Raw genomic sequence first — 18,244 nt, forward strand, 5'->3', positions numbered from 1 at the left:
CCGTTTCAGTATCCTTCATCGCTCGGCCTTCACCGGCAGAGGGGACAGAGTGCATGCAGGAGAAGACGAGGTGTAGCCGCACTAGAGCCGTCGCCATTGAGAGTAGGAGCTTTGTCGGTGAAGAAGGACAGGAGAGAGTGACGTTGGCGAGGCCGGTTCAGCGGTGGGAGCTGCGTGAGGAGGTGACAAGAATCTCTATGAGAGCTGATTCAAACTTGGTCTCACACACTCTTCCACTGCATTTTTGTGGAGCCTAGAGGAGACCAATTTGACTTATTGAGGCCTGGCTAGAAAACATGTTCACACAACCAAACATGTCGAATTAGCTTTGTAGCTAAGGCAAGGACATAGATGCTCTAAGCTAATGACATGTCTGGCATTTGTGAAAGTCAACTTTTATAAGCAATTTCTTTTTACTTATTTTTCATTTTTTTTATTTTCTCAAAAATCAACGCTTTGTCTCGTCCTAATAACCCGAAAGGGTTTTCTTTCCTTTTTCCCCCTGATGCCAATGCCATATGGATTTCTCTATCGACACAGGAAAGAAGAGTCCCGCAAAAATAATCAGCTCGTTTCTCTCTCTCTCTCTCTCTCTCTCTCTCTGCGCCTCCGACTCCGAAGCTCCGTTCTCCTCTCCCGCATCCACCGCCGTCTCATCCCCCCAAATCCGACCACCGCCTCCCCTCGCCTCCAAAACCCTACCCCTCGCGTCACCGGCGGGGGCATGAGCCGGTGACCGCTCTCACGCGGCCTCCTCGTCTGTCTGCGCACGCACGCGCGCGGGGTCCGCGAGTGAGCATTGCGGCGGTCCGCGATCGCCATGGCGTCGGCGGCGGGGTCGGGCGGCGGGGCCGGCGCGGGGGCCGGCGGGCTGAAGACCTACTTCAAGACCCCTGAGGGGCGGCACAAGCTGCAGTACGAGAAGACGCACTCCCCCGCCGTCGTGCACTACAACCACAGCGGCAAGACCGTCTCCCAGGTAGCAACGGCGCCGTCGTTCGGGGTTAGGGTAGCGAGGGGGGTTCGATGCGCCGTATTATGGGGTTATAGATGGGTCGCTCTGTGCTGGATGGATGGGGAATTGGATGGCCGGGTTGGGTTGGGTTGGGATAGGATGTGGGTTTGACTTGACCCGATCAGGTGCGGTTTCTCGATGAGTCGTTGTAGATGCGCTGGGAATTCGATTGCTGATGCAGAAGGTATTTGGAAGTTTCTAGGCGCAGCATAGATTGGATCAGGCGCAGCATAGATTAGTGTCTGATGTTTCATGTTTGGATAGTCGTTGCATATATTTCGAGTTACCATTCTACAGAAAAAAAATTGACACAGGTTTGTCAAATAGATCAAATATTTGCTTAAGTGTTTTCAGGGCTTTGTGATTTCTTGTTCTGTTGTGTTGTGTACATTGCAAATCCTTTATACAGCTATCAATTATTTGTTGTGATGGTGCCAGATGACGGTGGCATATTTGAAGGAGAAGCCAGCAGGCCAGGGTTCCACGCCTTCAACACCAAGTGCTGGTAGTGGGATGCGGTCTGCAGCTGCAAGGCTGCTCGGCACTGGGAATGGGAGCCGGGCACTTAGCTTTGGGAACAATGGTACCAGCAGGGCTGTCTCAGGAAACAGCCGCATGGGTGGAGGCATCGGTGTGTCGACTAGTGCGAGTGCATCGCAAGCCATGGCGAACTATGATGGAAAGGGCACGTACATCATATTCAATACTGCGGATACACTTTTCATCAGTGATCTCAACTCACACGACAAAGTATTTCCTTTTCTCTTGTTGCACGCATGCATGTTAAGTTACTTGTAGCTTTGGTATCCTGTGGGTCTCTGATCACGTGCTAAATGCATCAGGATCCAATAAAGTCCATCCACTTCAGCAGCTCAAACCCGCTTTGCCATGCATTTGACCCAGAGGCCAAGGATGGGCACGATCTGCTCGTTGGGGTGTTCTCAGGAGATGGTATGTCAAATGCTTCATAATTAGGAAGCTTTATGCTTATATTAGTTAAAAAATCGTGCATAAGTTCTTTTATTCGTTCTGCAGTCTATTCAATGTCACTGAGGCAGCAGTTGCAAGATCCTGGAAAGAAGCCCGTTTCATATCAGCATTTTGTTAATAAAGACAAAGACAAAGACAAAGATCCAAGTCAAGGTGGCGCTGCCAGCAGGCATGTTTTCATTTTACTGTTTAATTTAAAAGTGACGTGTCAATTTCCTTCTTAATAAGCTGGGCAAATTTGTCTAACCGTTACCATACAAGTATTAAATATTTATTTCTTGATATGGTAGTGGTCCTGCGAGTTATCGATAAAAACTGAAGCTGGGTAGCATCATTATAATGCATGATGCAAGTATGTCCGACATGCAGTACACTGTGATCTGTTACAATTTGCTGAGATACTGGCAAAAGTAATGATGACCCATATGCATGGAAGATACTAAGTTTTCAACTTATAACTTGTAGTGCATGCATCAGCGAAGATAAACATAACACACTAGATGTGAAGTGACAACTTCATTATATTTTGGGTTAATTTTTTTTGTGGAAACTGTCATTTATGAAGTTGATCAAAATTTAAACCTAGACGATCACTGTGGTAACCTTCATTTATGAAGTTGATCAAAATTTGAACCTTCACAATCACTGCGTAGAAACATATCTACAACATAATTCAGAAATGTGTTCTTGAAATCAGTGCTGGTCAAATACTTGGAAGCTGTTTGGTCCTCTTGTACTTGTACATGTCCTAACAAGTTATCATTCATTTTAAATATTTGGAATTTGTATTTTTCCTTTAAGATTTAGACAGTTTCAAGAAGGTCCCAAATTTATTATTAAACCGCCCATTATCTTTAGATGTTAGAACGTGATCACCTAAAAGTGGGAGGAGCATGTACGATTTATGGGGTAGTCTCAGTACTGGTTACGATTGGTGGATAATGGAAATAATATTGGTGGATAATGAAAAGTAAAGGTACTGCGAATAATATTGGTGGATAATGAAAAGTATTTACATGTCTATTTAGTTAGCTACTTTTGATGAAACATCAATCAACGTCAGCAAAACATTTATCCTCCATCATCTGTGTAAATAAAAATCGTAATGCATGATCTTTCTCCATGCTGCCTGCTTTATATATTGGATAATATGGAAAAGCTGCGACCCAGGATATCCTGATTCCTCTTTATCTTGTCAGTGTTTTAAAAACCGCTAGGTCTCTGGCCACTTAAGCACTTGTTCCTCAACTGACGAGACAGGATGGGTGGTGTTGAGCACCAGTGTGCCACCTAGGCAGGCTAGGCTTCTGCTATTTTAGAGTGGTTTAGAATGTCCTCTAATGATGTGATGTGGAATTGTGGTTTCTGCGGCTACCTTTTTTTTTTGAAAAAAACCCTGGAATGTCCTTTTATGACACACTGGGGAACTGGTGTTTCCAACAGTTTCAGGACCCTCAATCCTGGAATTGTTGAGGGGGGTTTTAGCTCGGAAGGTTACCACATTATGGTTGTATCTTGATGCAGTTCCTTGGATAGCTTGCAAATTAGCTTGTTTTTCTTACTGCATGAAATGCTGAAGTCAAAAGGTGTTGTAACTTCCTTTCCTAGTTACTCCATTCTCTTTTATAAGGCACACAACGTCTGATTAATCGCGACTAATCGTCCTGGACGGTTGGAGGTACTCGACCAGGCCTCCGACTTGGCCAGAACGACCAGGAAACTGGTCGTCCGATTAGTCGTCGACCAGTCGCGATTAATCGTCCGTCCAGGTTGTCTGGCGTCCAGTCAGGAGATGGTTCAGTCAGTAGATGGGCTGCATCTTAGAGTTGGGCCTAGCTTGTTGCCTTATATTTTGACCCAAGCCCATTAGGGTTTATGTTATCTACCCCTCACTCATTTCAGCACAACACATTCACTCCTCTCCTCTCCTCCCGTCCAGCAGCAGCAGCCACCTCCATTGCTGCCCTCCTCTCCTCTCCTCCCTTCTGTCTCCCAGCTGCTGCTCCTCTCCTCTCCTCTCCTCCCTTCCGTCTCCCAGCTTCTCCTCCCTCCCTTCCTCCCTTCCAGCTGCCCTCCCTCTCTTCCTTGCGGCTGCTGCTGCAAGCGTGCAGCTGTGCAAGGGAGGAGGACTGCACGACGAAGATGCTCCCTTCAAGCGTGCAGTGTGCAGCAGCCAGCAAGACAAGAAAGGGCTCTGCAGACTGCAGCAGCCAGGTAAGTGGCCAGCTGACCTATCTAGACTCTAGAGCCTAGAACATGTATATATATATATGGTATAATGTGTATTGTATATAGCTACATAATATATATGGTATATATCAGTCCCCATATGTAGGGGACGACCAGGACGACCAGGGGGCTCATCCAGGGTCGATTAATCGTCCTAGACGACGACTAATCGTCCTGGACGACCTGGACGGTCCCCCAGCGTCCAGACACGACCAGCCGTCTTGAAAACATTGGCACACACACATATCAGAATTCAAACTTTTAAAACTTTGACCAATAATTTGATTAATAATTGTAATTATTATAATACAAACTTGATACCGTTAGATTTGCTATACAATTAAATGTACTATCCAATTATCATAAGTTTATAAGTATAAATAAAATAAAATAAATAAGTGGCCAAAGTGTAATTTGAGAGACCGTGTCATATTAAATCGGGCCTTATAAAAGAGAATGAAGGGAGTAATAAGATCTAAAGGGAAGCATTTTGGTTTGCATGCATGTATACTTGTATAGGGATCTGCTAGATTGAAATCGCTGTGGTGATTGAACTACTGGAGGATGATGATCTCGAATTCTTGATTATGTACTGGGCCTGCTGCTGTCTAGGATATTTGAATGGATTTTTTCCCTATCATTTTTTTGGGAAAGTTTACTTGAACTTATTTTCTTAGTTCAAAGGCAACAAGCTGCAGTTAAAACAGAAGATACTATTTCTATTGTGTAGATAGATTCTTCTCTTTACACAGTTATTAAACTGTAAGTATATATATTGATCTTTGGACACCAATCTATTGCAGTCGGTGCACTTGTGTGGCATGGGTTCCAGAGCGTGAAGGAATTTTTGTTGTTAGTCATGCTGATGGGAATCTGTACGTGTATGACAAAGTGAGCCCTTTCTCATGGAACTTTGTATGAAGTAATCAAACTTTGTTAAGTTTACTTTGCTAATAAGTTTACTTTTGTACATTCAGTCCAAGGATGGAAATACTGATTGGACATTTCCAACTGTAAAGGATCAAAGCCAGGTGCTGATTTCACATGCAAAGTCGAGTAAGGTATCTCAAGTCACAATGATCTCTTTTACTAAAAATTGCATTCAGATGGCTATGTATGTTCCATAATTTACTTCAGGGTATTAGTAAAATGTTTTTTCTGGAAATTTATTATTGAGACGAGTGCCTGGACTTCCTGCAACACTCTATTGCCCTTTCTTCGTAGCTGACATGTACCAAAATATCTATCATAAGTACCTGACGCAATTACAAGTGTGTGCTGGTGTTGGCTGCATTCTTGCCTCTTGGTAGTTGACATTAAAGCATAAACTTGTGTATCCTTGGTCTGGTCTTTCTATCAGCGGTCTTTACTTCTGTGATATCAGTTAATACCAACTACCAAATAGTACTGAAACCATTCCTGCAGGTCATACTGGAAATATAGAAATGTGGAAACGATTATCATTGCTGTCATTATGTCAAAATTTGCAAAATACCTATGAGAGTTAGGGTATGTTTGGTTGTATTGCACAAACTTGCCCACTTTCCTTGCTTGGCAAGGTTAGGCAAAGGCACAGCTTGCTAGGCGAGGCAATCTGGCTCTCTCTCAAAAGCAAGGGAATCCCCACCTTTCCCAAATTCAAACCAAACAAAGCTTCATGTGTTTTTCTCATCTACCTTGCTAGGCAAGGCTAGGCAGGGGTGGGCAAGAGAATTAAACATGCCCTTAATTGGAAATTCTTTAACATCATTGAGTCCTAATGTTGCGACTGCTATGATTCATTCTGCGGTTTAAAATTACACTGCAGGGTAATCCAATTGCAAGGTGGCACATCTGTCAAGGTGCAATCAATGGCATTTCCTTTTCACCAGATGGTGCTTACTTGGCAACTGTTGGGCGAGATGGTAAATTTCTCTGCCCAAGAATGAGAATCGACAGTTTTGTGCAGAACAGGTTTAGCTGTTGGAAAAGTTGTATATTGCACTAAAACAATCTGATCTTATGCAGGTTATTTAAGAGTATTTGACTTTGCGAAAGAACAACTAATATTTGGTGGGAAAAGTTACTATGGTGCACTGTTGTGTTGTTCTTGGAGGTAAGCTGCCAATGGCATGTTTTACTGCTTAGATATGGTCTGTTGCCTATTTTGCCGTATGTTTCGCAGAACTGAAGTATTTTTGCATGTCCAAGTCCGACATATGAAAACAGGACAGTTGTATTATTGTCGGATTATTAGGTTGTATATACGTTTTTAACTTGTGTAGTCCTGATGACTGATGAGTAATATGTGAATTATATAACAAACCTGTTCCAATCTTTTGGTCATCGAGTCATTTTACCTTATGAAACTTCTTAGTTCTGAGAGTTCGTCAAAACTCAAAATTAGTATTGTTGGCCAATTTTTGCATATAAAATTACATGAGCATAATGTATGGAGTTTTAGAATGGAAATTGTATAGCAGGCTAGGGGCAAGATAGTTGGTGCACCTGCTCGGCTTTTCCTATTCCTAATAATAATAAAGGAAACAATATTACAGTATAGAATCCCATACAATATGTCAGATGCAAGTTTCTGTTATTTGAAGAACATGGAAAGTCTGAAATTCTTGTAGAAAAGATAGAAATGGCAAGATGGGAACAAACAGAGTAATTATAAGTTGAAGATGAAGGAATATAAAAGGATGAAGGCGCATCTAGTACAATGTATAAATTTGAAGTGTTGTACATGGTGGAAATGTACTTGTATAGGCTATTGGCTTGTAGCAGCTGGTACAATGACACGGGACCATGGCTTCTATCTCAGCTGACAACAGACATTGCTTAGTATGATATACTGCATTAACAAACAATATTCTCAGCTCAGTGTAAAGGTGGGGGACAGTCAGTTTTTTTTTTTTTTAAAAATCATCCTGCACATGGGGTGGGGGACAGTGCTTAATACAGTTTCAGTTGTGCCCTTGAAGTTGAAGGTTTTGGGGTGGGATGGAATGAATGGGAAAGAAGGGCTTGCAATGAGGTGGGGTCGAGTGGGATTTGTGATAGGATGGTAGCAGGTGGGGTGAAGCTTTGCTAGCCATGAAGTCACTGAAACCCAGTTTCTCAGGGAGGTACTCACAAGTTGGCGATCCTCTGGTTGAGTCCAGTGGCCGTCATCTCAACTGGAGTACCAACAAACCAAGCTACTACTTGGTTCTCAATATTTGATAAATGCCTATTTGTTCAACGAGTTCATACCCAAACCTTTCCTGCTAACATCTTAGCTTTTGAATGGATAGAGATTGACTAATGTATGCATACAACCATTGCATGTTTGAATCTTGTTTTATTCTCTCTGCACTTCTGTGAATTGGAGTCTAGAAGGTGCTAATTAGTTTGCTGTGATGTGCTGTTACAGTGCGGATGGCAAATATTTGTTATCAGGTGGTGAAGATGATCTTGTGCAAGTATGGAGCATGGATGAAAGAAAGATAGTTGCATGGGGCGAAGGGCATAATTCATGGGTGATATTATCATTACAATTGTATTTGTTTATTATCACATAGGCATTTTTAATTGAAACTTGCATTTTGAGTCAAATTAATTTGCAATTATACAGGTTAGTGCAGTTTCTTTTGATCCATATTGGTCCCCACCAAATTCAGATGAAACGGAAGAAAATGTCATGTATCGCTTTGGGTCAGTTGGACAGGTACCTAGAAGTTGATATACGATTTTTTTATCTGGAGTTTTTCTTGTGGGTTTTTATTATAATATCTCTGAATCATGACTACAAGTACTAGTTACAATTTGTCCTTTTACTTTCTGAGCTTCTGAATACTGAGAAGAACTGAAAATGCTACTGGTATGAGTATCTAGAATTTTCTGCTCTTGCTAGTTGTTGGACTCTTAGCAGTTTGTGTTGCACTTGGTGCTCCTGCTGTCCTTTTTGGTCTCTTAGTGCCTATTCCTTCTCTGTATTTGTTGTAAAATTGGGTTTCAAACTATTTTTCCTTAATTTAATTAATTAATTTTTGGTATAATTTGATATTTTGTGATTGTTTCTTGAACATAGGATGTGCTATAGCCTTTACCTGGTATTGATTGTTGGACAAAATTAATACTGGCAATGATACCTTTTCACTTTGCTTGCACTTAGGATACCCAACTGCTTCTCTGGGATCTGGCATTGGAGGAGATTGCTGTCCCTCTACGCCATCCTTCAGGTGGCTCACCGACATTCAGTAGTGGAAGCCCTTCTGCACACTGGGACAATGCATGCCCTCCAACCGGTGTTCTCCAGCCTTCTCCACGGATGCGAGATGTGCCAAAGCTCTCACCTCTTGTTGCACACCGGGTACATGTAGATCCCCTATCTGGCGTGGAATTCACTAGTGAATCAATCCTCACTATATGCCGTGAGGGGCTAATCAAAATTTGGGCCCGACCCATTCATAGTGAAAACAACCAGCAGCCAGATTCTTCTGAACAGGTTGTAGGCAATGCTACTGCTAAGGATAAGATGTTAACATCATCAAATAAAGCAGGTGCTTCCAGCTCCAGCTTCAAGCAACCGCCATCTGTTCTTTTCACATGATTGAAGAGGCTAAGCTAGCATTTTTATCATGCTAGCTTGGCCATGGCCATTCATCCATCTTTTGTCACTAACCTGAGGTTAAATGGAGCGGAGTAGCTTGGGGAGGCTGGCAGGAAAGGATTGAAGAGGCTCTGCTAGCATTTTTGCTAGCTATTTTCTTTTCCTGCTTCATCGGCGACGTCTCTAGTTACAGAAGTGTCATTGTTGCCATCTATGTTGGCGAAAGAAAATAACGGAACTTACTCCTGTACATATACAGACATTGCCGTAAGATGAAATATTACAAGCTTACTGGTTTGATATCACTTGTTTTTTTTTCTCTTTTATTATAACTTTGTTGTAGTTGTAGACTAGTGTACCCATTTTTGGTGTAAGTCATGTTACCCCTGAGCGTGGGCAACCAATTGATTCCTGCATCATGACGGTAATTTTTTCCTCACTCAGAAGCAATATTTGGTTTTCGTTGGGGTACATAGTACCTGCTGTAAACGCTTACTTTATACAGCAATTCAGAATCAATTTCTTATATTTATCCAATTTCCTAAACATTTCATCACAAGTTTGTGTCCTCACGTTTCCGTTATCTGATAGGCAATGCTGGGTTTGGGTTCATGCTTCCGTGTGGTTCGCAGGAGATGTGGAACCTTTGTCAAATTTGGTCCTGAAACGCATTAATGTTTGGATGCACTTGTGACTTGTGAGAAACAAAATGTTTTGCGTTTTTTTACTTTCCAAATATCCTTGTGTTACAAGGGAAGTGTTATAATAGCATAGGGAAGCCAAAGTTAAGTTTTCTCACATGTCCGTGAAAACGTGGCAAAGGAAATCTGATGAAAACTGTATGGATATTTTTCGGATTATAGATAGGAATGAAAACGGTAGCAAAGGAAATCTGATGAAAACTGTATAGATATTTTTCGGATTATAGATAGGAATGAAAACGGTATAGATATTTTTCACTGTTTGGAGGAGTTCAAATCTGTCCATTTCTGAGTTTGAATATTCAACATTTGATACCGTATCCGTATCTAAATACTCAAATCATATATTTATAATATTAATATTCAATCATATCCTATGTGACATGACTGACACTATCCGTACTCAAATCTAAATCCGAACAAAAATATAAAAATAGAAATCTAAATCCGAACAAAAATATAAAAATAAATATGATATATGTCCGTATCTTATCTGTTTTCGTCTATAATTATAACATGTAAAAAAGTCTAATTTTGCAGGAAATGTTAAGGCCTACGATACCAATTGTGAAAAAAATAAAATAACATTTAATTATTATTTTCTGAACTTGTTTTGTATTAAAAGTAGTTTGACTTTCTATAAAGTTAGAACTAGTTATATATATTTTTCTTACAACAGTTATATATTTTTGGATGTGGGCTTGCACAAAACTAAGGGGGTGATTGGGACTCCTTCGCTCTATGTGTTTTTTAGCCAAACGGTTTTAGCTTCACGACTTGTTCGTTTGGCTGATAAGTCATGACTTAAGTTCAATATATTGCAGGACTTTTTCATAAATCTTGCATTTTTTTCATGTGAAATTCCTACTGGCCTTACCTGTTCTTTTTATTCCGTGGCACTAACAGTTCTTTTTATTGGAATGAGATATGTACTTGCGGCGTTAAGTAGCTGACCACACAAGCGAAGCTTTAGAGCTTGTTTGGAATATAGGAATTGCACAGTGTTTATTTTCACATGAAAACACCCGTGCTCTAGGATCTTTACGACATGAAGAAACATGTTGGAAACCCCAACGCATGATGAGTCAGAATCATTAGGGCGTCCCCATCAAGACTCTTGGCGCTAGCTATTTGATTACGTGGATGGGAGAGAACATGAAAAATTTCATTCACTAGCAGTGAACTCTGATTACGTGGATGGGAGAGAACATGAAAAAATTCAGTCACTAGCAGTGAACTCGTCGCTCAACTTGCACAGTCCATCTCTAACTGCAGTCCACTCGCGTATGTAGGGATGAAAAAGGTACGGATATTTTCCGACCGTATATGAGACCGAATTCGTTTAGAGGGATTCAGATATGTCCGTATTCGAGTCTGAATATTCAACATCCGATACCGTACTCGTATCCGAATACTTAAATCGTATATTTATAATGTCGACATCCAATCGTATCTTATCCGACATGATTGAGATTATCCGTATTCAAATCTGACCAAAAATATGAAAATAAATACGATATCAATGATATTCGTTTGTATCTGATCCGTTTTTATCCCTGCGTATATGTGCTGTTTGCTTGGACTTTTTTTCATTTGTTTATTCTCACACAGCAGGCTCAGGTAAAGTTTAAGTCTATGTCATATCGAATATAGAATGTTTGATATATGTATGAAGTATTTAATATAGATTATTTATAAAACTAAAACACAGTTAGAAAGTAATTTGAGAGATGAATGTTTTAAGCCTAGTTAGTTCATGATTGAACACTAATTGTCAAATAAAATAAAAATACTATAGTGTATGTTAAACTTTAATACCCTCAACTAAACATCCTCTTAAACTTTCTCGTTAAAGACGCCTTTACCAAACACAAGCCGCCTCCAAACAACATTCCAAAATAGAACGGAGGACAATATCACGCAAACCATCACACATTAGGGTAAATATATGACCCGTCGCGCCTTTGGGAACACATGACCTCCATCGTGGCATAGTTGGGCCTCACCAGAGCTCCATCGAGACTGTATTATGCCCACGACAACCTCCTTTCCCCACTCATCTTCATAGTCATGGTCTCCTGTCCTAACATTGTTCGACCGCCTCCTTTGCCGCCCACTCTGGCGGCCGCACCGCCACCCTCGCCTCGATGTCGTCTCTCTCGTTCCTACTGCTGAGCCTTTCTACCTTCTCTATGCCATTTTCTAAGCCCATCAGAGATAGAGAAGAGAGAGGTCGGTCGTGAAGTGACGTCGCATACTGATGATGGTTTCGTACTTTTTCTACCAGCTAGCACCTATTTTTTTTAGACTTGACGTATCGCGATTAGTGGCGTAATGGAGTTTGCGAATTATTAGAAATCACTGCACCGCCAATTGAAACACAAAAGCATCGACACGACAAATCCAGTTGTCAGTCAGTCAGTCAGTCAGGCGCACGTGCTCCTATTGAAACGCGAATGCCATGGTACAAAAGATGAAATCCGAGCGGTGAATGCGAGTAGCATGGTCGAGAGCGAAGAAACGCGCCATGCAGATCGAGAATGAATCCCTGGCCAATCAAAGCAAATTAATTAATCGACGCAATAAAAATCCCGGCCGGAGAAGAAAAACACGGCGGCAGGAAAAAATGTGGACGGCGAGCTGCTGACGCTCACAGTGACAAGCCGAGCAGGGCAAAGCCTCCGCCCTCCGCCCTCTGGTAGTAGTCCGGTCTCACGGAGGAGGAAAGGAAACCCACCGAGCCCCGTCAGGTCTCAGGTCAGAGCCTCAGGCAGAGGCGCAGCGCAGAGCACAGCAAGCCTCTCCCGCCCCGCCCCGGGTCTCTCCCTCCCCTGCCCCGGCTGTCCCCGCGGTCTCCTCCTATAATAAACGGGCGCCACAGCCGCGCGGCCCGCGAGCGAGGCATATCCACCCGGCCACGGCCATCTCACGGCGGAAGCAGCCAAGAAGCCGGCCGGGCGCCCCCCGTCCCGCTCCCGCTCCCGCTCCCGCCGCGCCCCGCGCCGGATGCCGCGCCGCGCCGCCTCCGCCGACGACCACCGCCGCCGCTGTCGCTGAGCATGGCCGCCGCTCCCGCGGGCGCCCAGAACCGCTGCGTCTTCGGTACGCCCCCCCACCACCCCGCTCCGCCACCCTCGGTCACCTTATACCTTCCCCCCTGACCGGCGTGATCCGGAAGCTCGGTTCGATTCGGGAGTGGGGAGCCGCATGGCGTGGCCGCTGGAGTCACCCAGGGCAGCTCAATTTGGGCCCGGGCGACTGCCGCCGAGTTTTTTTTTTCTTCCGATTTGGAGCTGATTTCCCCACCCCTCCCTCTCCTTCTCTAGTCGATGCTGTTTCCTGGAGTAATGGGAGCCCCATCTTGGTCGGCTCTGGTGGTGTTGGATTGGGAGCTCAGTTCCGTTCGTGTCGAGCTTGAGCTTGCCTAGGGTTTAGGTTTACCGCACTAGTGCTTCATTGGGCGCGCAACGCAAGATGTCTTTTTTTGTTTTGTTTTGTTGTTTCCGGATGTGGAGATGATAAGCAGGGGAATTAGGGACTCATATAGTTGTATTTATCAATCTTAATTGCAGTTGGCAACATACCATACGATGCGACGGAGGAGCAGCTCGTGCAGATTTGCGAAGAAGTCGGCCCAGTCGTATCCTTCAGGTCTGCTTCTGCTCACCCGCATCAATACTGTAATGCTATTGTGCCGTGGTAGCATGTAAAATCGTTGGTTTTACTCCAAATGCTTATGCAACACTACTTGATTTTTTAATATGCGTACCTGATGGGTTGTAGAAATTAGCCCTTACTGTCAAAATGTCTGCTTTGCCTTATTTATTCAGCTTGTTAAAAACAAGGAATATATTCAGGTTTTGGCATTACTGTTTTCAACTTGTGAATTGGATAAAATGCCGCTGAGCTATCCTTTTTGGCAACTGACTGTTAAAAATGCGCTTGCAGATTGGTGATTGACAAAGAGACTGGGAAGCCAAAAGGTTATGGCTTTTGCGAGTACAAGGATGAGGAAACTGCTCTAAGTGCACGCCGGAACCTTCAGGGTTACGAGATTAATGGTCGTCAGTTACGTGTTGATTTTGCTGAAAATGGGAGGAACACTGACAGAAATAGAGAAAAGGTCGACGATCCTCAAATTTTTCCTGTAGAAGAGCCTTTCCTACCACTTTTGGAGTTCTCTGTTAATACGAGAAGTTGTATAGTCTTCGTTCCTGTGAATGATAATAGTTGCGCCTTCTCCAACCACCTTGTGTCTCCTGTTTCAGTTTCTTGCAAGCATGTTTGTGTATGTACAGCTGCTGGACTGTACATACACACACCTGCTATACCGTCCAATTCCGTCATTGAATTATATTGTTCTGGTGTGGTGCCAATGCTTTGCGGTTGGAAAAAATGTCCCTGTTATCTCGACTTTTCCCCTTCTTGGAAGTAGTGTGCCAAAGAGGTTGGGTTATAGTCTGGCAAAATTATTGGCTTAATTTAATATATGTTATGGTCGAAAGATCCTCTTCAGAAGTTTGCTGACTGCTGAATATGAGGTTTACTTTCTAAATAGCAAAAGAAGCAAGTACTATAGTCTTATGGAAGATGTATAATCGGTCTTGGTTTTATGCGCCAGCAAGATGATTGCCACTGTTGGTAAATTGATTGCTGAAAAATAGTACATGTCCAATCGGCCTTCATATATGTTCTTAAGGACTCACAGTTTTCTTTCAGCATTGTGTTAATATTTGCCCTCACTGTAGCTTCTGCCAGCTGGCTTTGTATATCTCTACCAATGAAGTGTCTGAATACAATGAGAGTGTCTGATGCTGATACATATGTGCCACTTTTTGCCAAAATGTCTGAGTTTACATGACAGATACTGTGACTACTCACAAGTTCTGAACTAAATGCAGTTGATTTATATAAGGACACCGTTTTTTTAATACTAACGTATCTTCGAGACATGTTTTTCTCGAACTATCTTGGAGACATGTGAAATGATCTAGCATGATGTTACTGTACACAGAAGAATCTATATCTATTTGTGAACTTTGCCTTTTGGAAATTAAGTAGCTTCACAGTGGAGATGGAGTTGGCACATGTTCATTATATGAATGAAAATATAGAACACCTCAACTAACTGAAGTTGATTTAGCTTAAATTAGAACAACTTGTTGACTTATGCTGGATACATTTATGCATTTCAGGGTCGTGGTGGACCAGGAATGGCATCTAATGTTGGTTGGTTTCTTTTTTTTATTTTTTTCATTCACCATTTAGTTTATGTATATGCTTTCAATTTCTATGCATATTTTATGTTCATGGATGCTAACACTGATTTCTTGATGGACTGACACAGATAGTCAGAAACAGTTAGCTGGGACTTCTGTTGTTGGAGAGACAAACCTTCATCAGCCCGTTGGTCTCCCACCAGCAATACATGCTGCGTCTGTGATGGCTGGTGTCCTTGGTGGAGCTCAGACTGCAAATGTTCAAAACGGTTTACCTGTCCAGTATGGACTTGGAAATGACCCTCTTACTCATTATTTGGCCAGAATGTCAAGGCATCAGTTGCATGAAGTCATGGCTGAATTGAAGGTTAACTTGTAGTCTTTTATGAACTTCAATTACTTGACATTTGCAAGCGAACAAGTGCTGATTGTAGTTTCTTATGTCATTTTTTTAAAAAAAAATCGCAGTTCCTAACTACTCAAAATAAGGAACATTCCAAAACTTTGCTGCAAGGAATTCCACAGCTGCCAAAGGCCCTATTTCAGGTTAGTTTTTTTTAGTTTTTTTTGGCTAATAGTACTTGTCAATTGTGTATTCTTAATGTCATTTTATACTTGATTCAAACCTTTTGTTTTAGTCTTGTGTAGGTTGTAAAGTCTCCACATATTCTTTGGTATAAAGTTTTCAAATGTTTACTGAATCTATTTGCTTCCATTTATTTTAATTTGATAATCTTACGTGATTCGGTGCTACTATATCTATTTAAACTTTTGTTGTTTATGTTTTCCACTTTTCTTTTTAGGATTGTCCATAGAACTCTGATATCATTCATGATTATCTTGTGATCCTGGGTGGAAGAAAAGTTACATTCCTTGATCTTATTAAACACTGAGTAGTTTGGTTTACGTGTCAGAACTAAGAAAAAATTTGGCATGCTTACTTGTGGCTTAACTGTTAAGAAAAGTTGAGACTCGACTCCCTATTTCTTTATTTTATTTTTTGTATATTGCAATGAAATAAGCTTGTTTCCTTATTTGGGAAAAGCATATCATTAAGCCATTCTCTATCATAAGGATGAAAGATTAGAAACTCATGACTTCAATTTTTGCCTTGTTGTAATGCAGGCACAAATAATGCTTGGAATGGTGACACCACAGATGGTTAGTTCTTATTTGTCTTTGAGCTTTAGGCACCCACTGTTTTCTGTCTTGATATAATGGATGTATGTTCTATACAAATTGCAGATGCAGATGGCAAAGAGCCAACAGCCCTCGGGCGCCTTAGCACAATCTTCATCTCACCTCAATGAACCATACCCACAGCCAGATGCTATGATTCCAGTAGTCTCAAGACCATTAAGTTTGCCAACTAACATACTACCAAACCCAACTGAACTACATAGTTTTCCTCAGCATCAACATGCATCTCAGCCCCCAGTCAAAATGTTCCCACATGGACATCAGTCTGGGATTGCAGCACAATCTCCAATTCTACATCAGTCCCTTGGTGGTTCTTCCAGTGTTCCTACTCAATCTCTTGCGACCTCAGTAGGCTTAATCTCACAAGTTCAGCCTCCATTTGTGCCACAGCACCCTGGACCACCTGTCATGCCTACAAGTGTACAACAGCTACCTTTGACTCACCCTCATCTTGCTCAGGTAGTTTTCTTGTAAAGGGACTAATGTAATTCACTAGGGGTGTCTTAGTTTATGTATGAAAATATCAAATCAATGTTCATGATGAGTCATCTTGCTATGTGTTGGCAATGCACTAATGACTACAGATTAACTGAATTGTCCCTTTTATCTTACCAGTCACATAGGCTAACTCAACAATGTCCAATTGCAGGTAGCTGCTGCACCTGATATTCTACCAAATGAAATAAGGGTTGCTGATCAAGCAAGTCATTTGACAGAGTTTAACCATCCTTCAAAATTGAGAAAATTGGAGGATGGAACCTCGGTGCCTGGAATTGTGAACAGCAGCCATGCTGTTTACACAGCTCCACTGCAATCAGTTGGCCCTAGTGGACCATCTGGGAGCTATAGTGCTGGTGCTGTTAGTTTACAGCAGCCAGGGAACGAAGGGCAGGTACAAACCATTTAAAACCGATTTCTCTGGATTTGTTATGTTGAACCTGTTTAGGTTTGAGTTTCCAATCTCGGAGATTGGTAACTTTGGAGATCTTTAACCAGTCTAAACGTTTGCTTATTCTATGGAGTTGAATAGAATTAACATTGTGCAAAGTTTCTGAAGAAGCATTATAATTTCCATGCACTGAAATATGTGCTTGTCTCTTCTGCAGCTTACGCCTGATGTGGAGTCAGCTCTTCTGCAGCAAGTCTTGCAGCTGACACCCGAGCAACTGAGTTCGTTGCCACCAGAGCAACAGCAGCAGGTGATTGAACTCCAGAAGATGCTTTCAGCTGGTAAATAGAAGCAGCTGAGCTAGTGCAGCAAAAATGCTGGTTTTTAGAATCTGGCACATCACATAATGTTGGCAACTAACGGAAACTGGAAGTGATCCTCACACTGATTTATCAAGTCACTGCGCCGCCTGTAACCTGTCAGCATTGTGGGCATCTTGATGCCATCAGTTTTGCTCCGAAGTATCCATATGGCTTTCTTTCTTCAGATCGGAGATAAAAGAGATGTGATGGGATAAGATAGTGTGAAGAAAGGTATACGAATTATCTATCACTGCTGTATCATTATATAGGGAGAAAAATAACAATAATCTGTATCAAAAGGAGCTGTCTTTTTTTTTCCCCCACTTTTCCCAAATGGGCTGTAGCATCACACATTTTTGTCCTTTGAATGCTCTTGAAACAGTTGCAGGTAGGACATGAATTTTGTGTAAGCTTATTATGACGAATAAATTTGTTATATTTATTGCCATAGATCTCCTTAATTGTTTGAAAGCCGGTCTGGAATTCTTGGAGTTGCTTCAATCTATTGTTCTTCCAGCAGCAATCACGATTTGGAATCCCTTCAGCTCATATTGCAATGCATGTGTGCTCTGTTTTGTAAACTGTTCAGTGTTTGTTCGTTAACCGCATGCCTAGACGTGAATGTACAGGCGTACAGCCTTCCTGACCAAAACCATACAGCCTGAGCCTAGGCAGCTGTCACTGTTTTTCGATACAGCCTACCGTATCAATCAATCATCCGAAAGCTTAGGCCTTGTTTAGTTCCGAAAATTTTTTAGTTTTTTTCGTTACTGTAGTACTTTCGTTTGTTTGTGGCAAATATTATCCAATCATAAATTAACTAGAGTTAAAAGATTCGTCTCGCGATTTACAGGCAAACTGTGTAATTAGTTTTGTTTTTTTGTCTATATTTAATACTTCATGCATGCGCTGCAAGATTCGATGTGATGGAGAATCTTGAAAAAATTTTGGTTTTTAGAAGGAACTAAACAAGGCCTTAATGCATTTTGATTTGATACCCCAAATCTTCAAACAGACAGTGGTACGTACCACTGTCTGCTTGAAGATTTGGGGTATCAAATCAAAA

The 18,244-nt window shown here is 41.9% G+C and overlaps 2 protein-coding genes across 3 annotated transcripts; both read left to right on the forward strand.

The window, feature by feature from the left end:
- LOC8079717 (WD repeat-containing protein 20 homolog) lies at window positions 525–9,344 on the forward strand. The gene is made up of 11 exons (XM_002449051.2): window positions 525–979; window positions 1,454–1,765; window positions 1,858–1,966; window positions 2,051–2,174; window positions 5,038–5,125; window positions 5,212–5,295; window positions 6,042–6,138; window positions 6,242–6,329; window positions 7,629–7,734; window positions 7,830–7,922; window positions 8,370–9,344. Exons 1-11 carry the CDS (start codon window positions 821–823, stop codon window positions 8,805–8,807), a joined length of 1,698 nt encoding a protein of 565 aa, XP_002449096.1. The 5' UTR covers window positions 525–820; the 3' UTR covers window positions 8,808–9,344.
- On the forward strand, window positions 12,272–17,634 carry LOC8072756 (cleavage stimulating factor 64). Of its 2 annotated transcripts, XM_021461557.1 has the most exons (10): window positions 12,303–12,610; window positions 13,081–13,159; window positions 13,457–13,631; window positions 14,704–14,737; window positions 14,856–15,094; window positions 15,196–15,273; window positions 15,853–15,888; window positions 15,973–16,386; window positions 16,577–16,819; window positions 17,034–17,634. In XM_021461557.1, the coding sequence occupies exons 1-10, from the start codon at window positions 12,568–12,570 to the stop codon at window positions 17,163–17,165; spliced, it is 1,473 nt and encodes a 490-aa protein (XP_021317232.1). In that variant the 5' UTR covers window positions 12,303–12,567; the 3' UTR covers window positions 17,166–17,634. The 2 variants fall into 2 exon arrangements, with proteins under 2 accessions (XP_021317233.1, XP_021317232.1); XM_021461558.1 differs by lacking the exon at window positions 15,973–16,386 and having other exon boundaries at window positions 12,272–12,610.

The sequence above is a fragment of the Sorghum bicolor genome, chromosome 5 (assembly GCF_000003195.3).
Source record: "Sorghum bicolor cultivar BTx623 chromosome 5, Sorghum_bicolor_NCBIv3, whole genome shotgun sequence".
Classification (NCBI taxonomy): Eukaryota; Viridiplantae; Streptophyta; class Magnoliopsida; order Poales; family Poaceae; genus Sorghum; species Sorghum bicolor.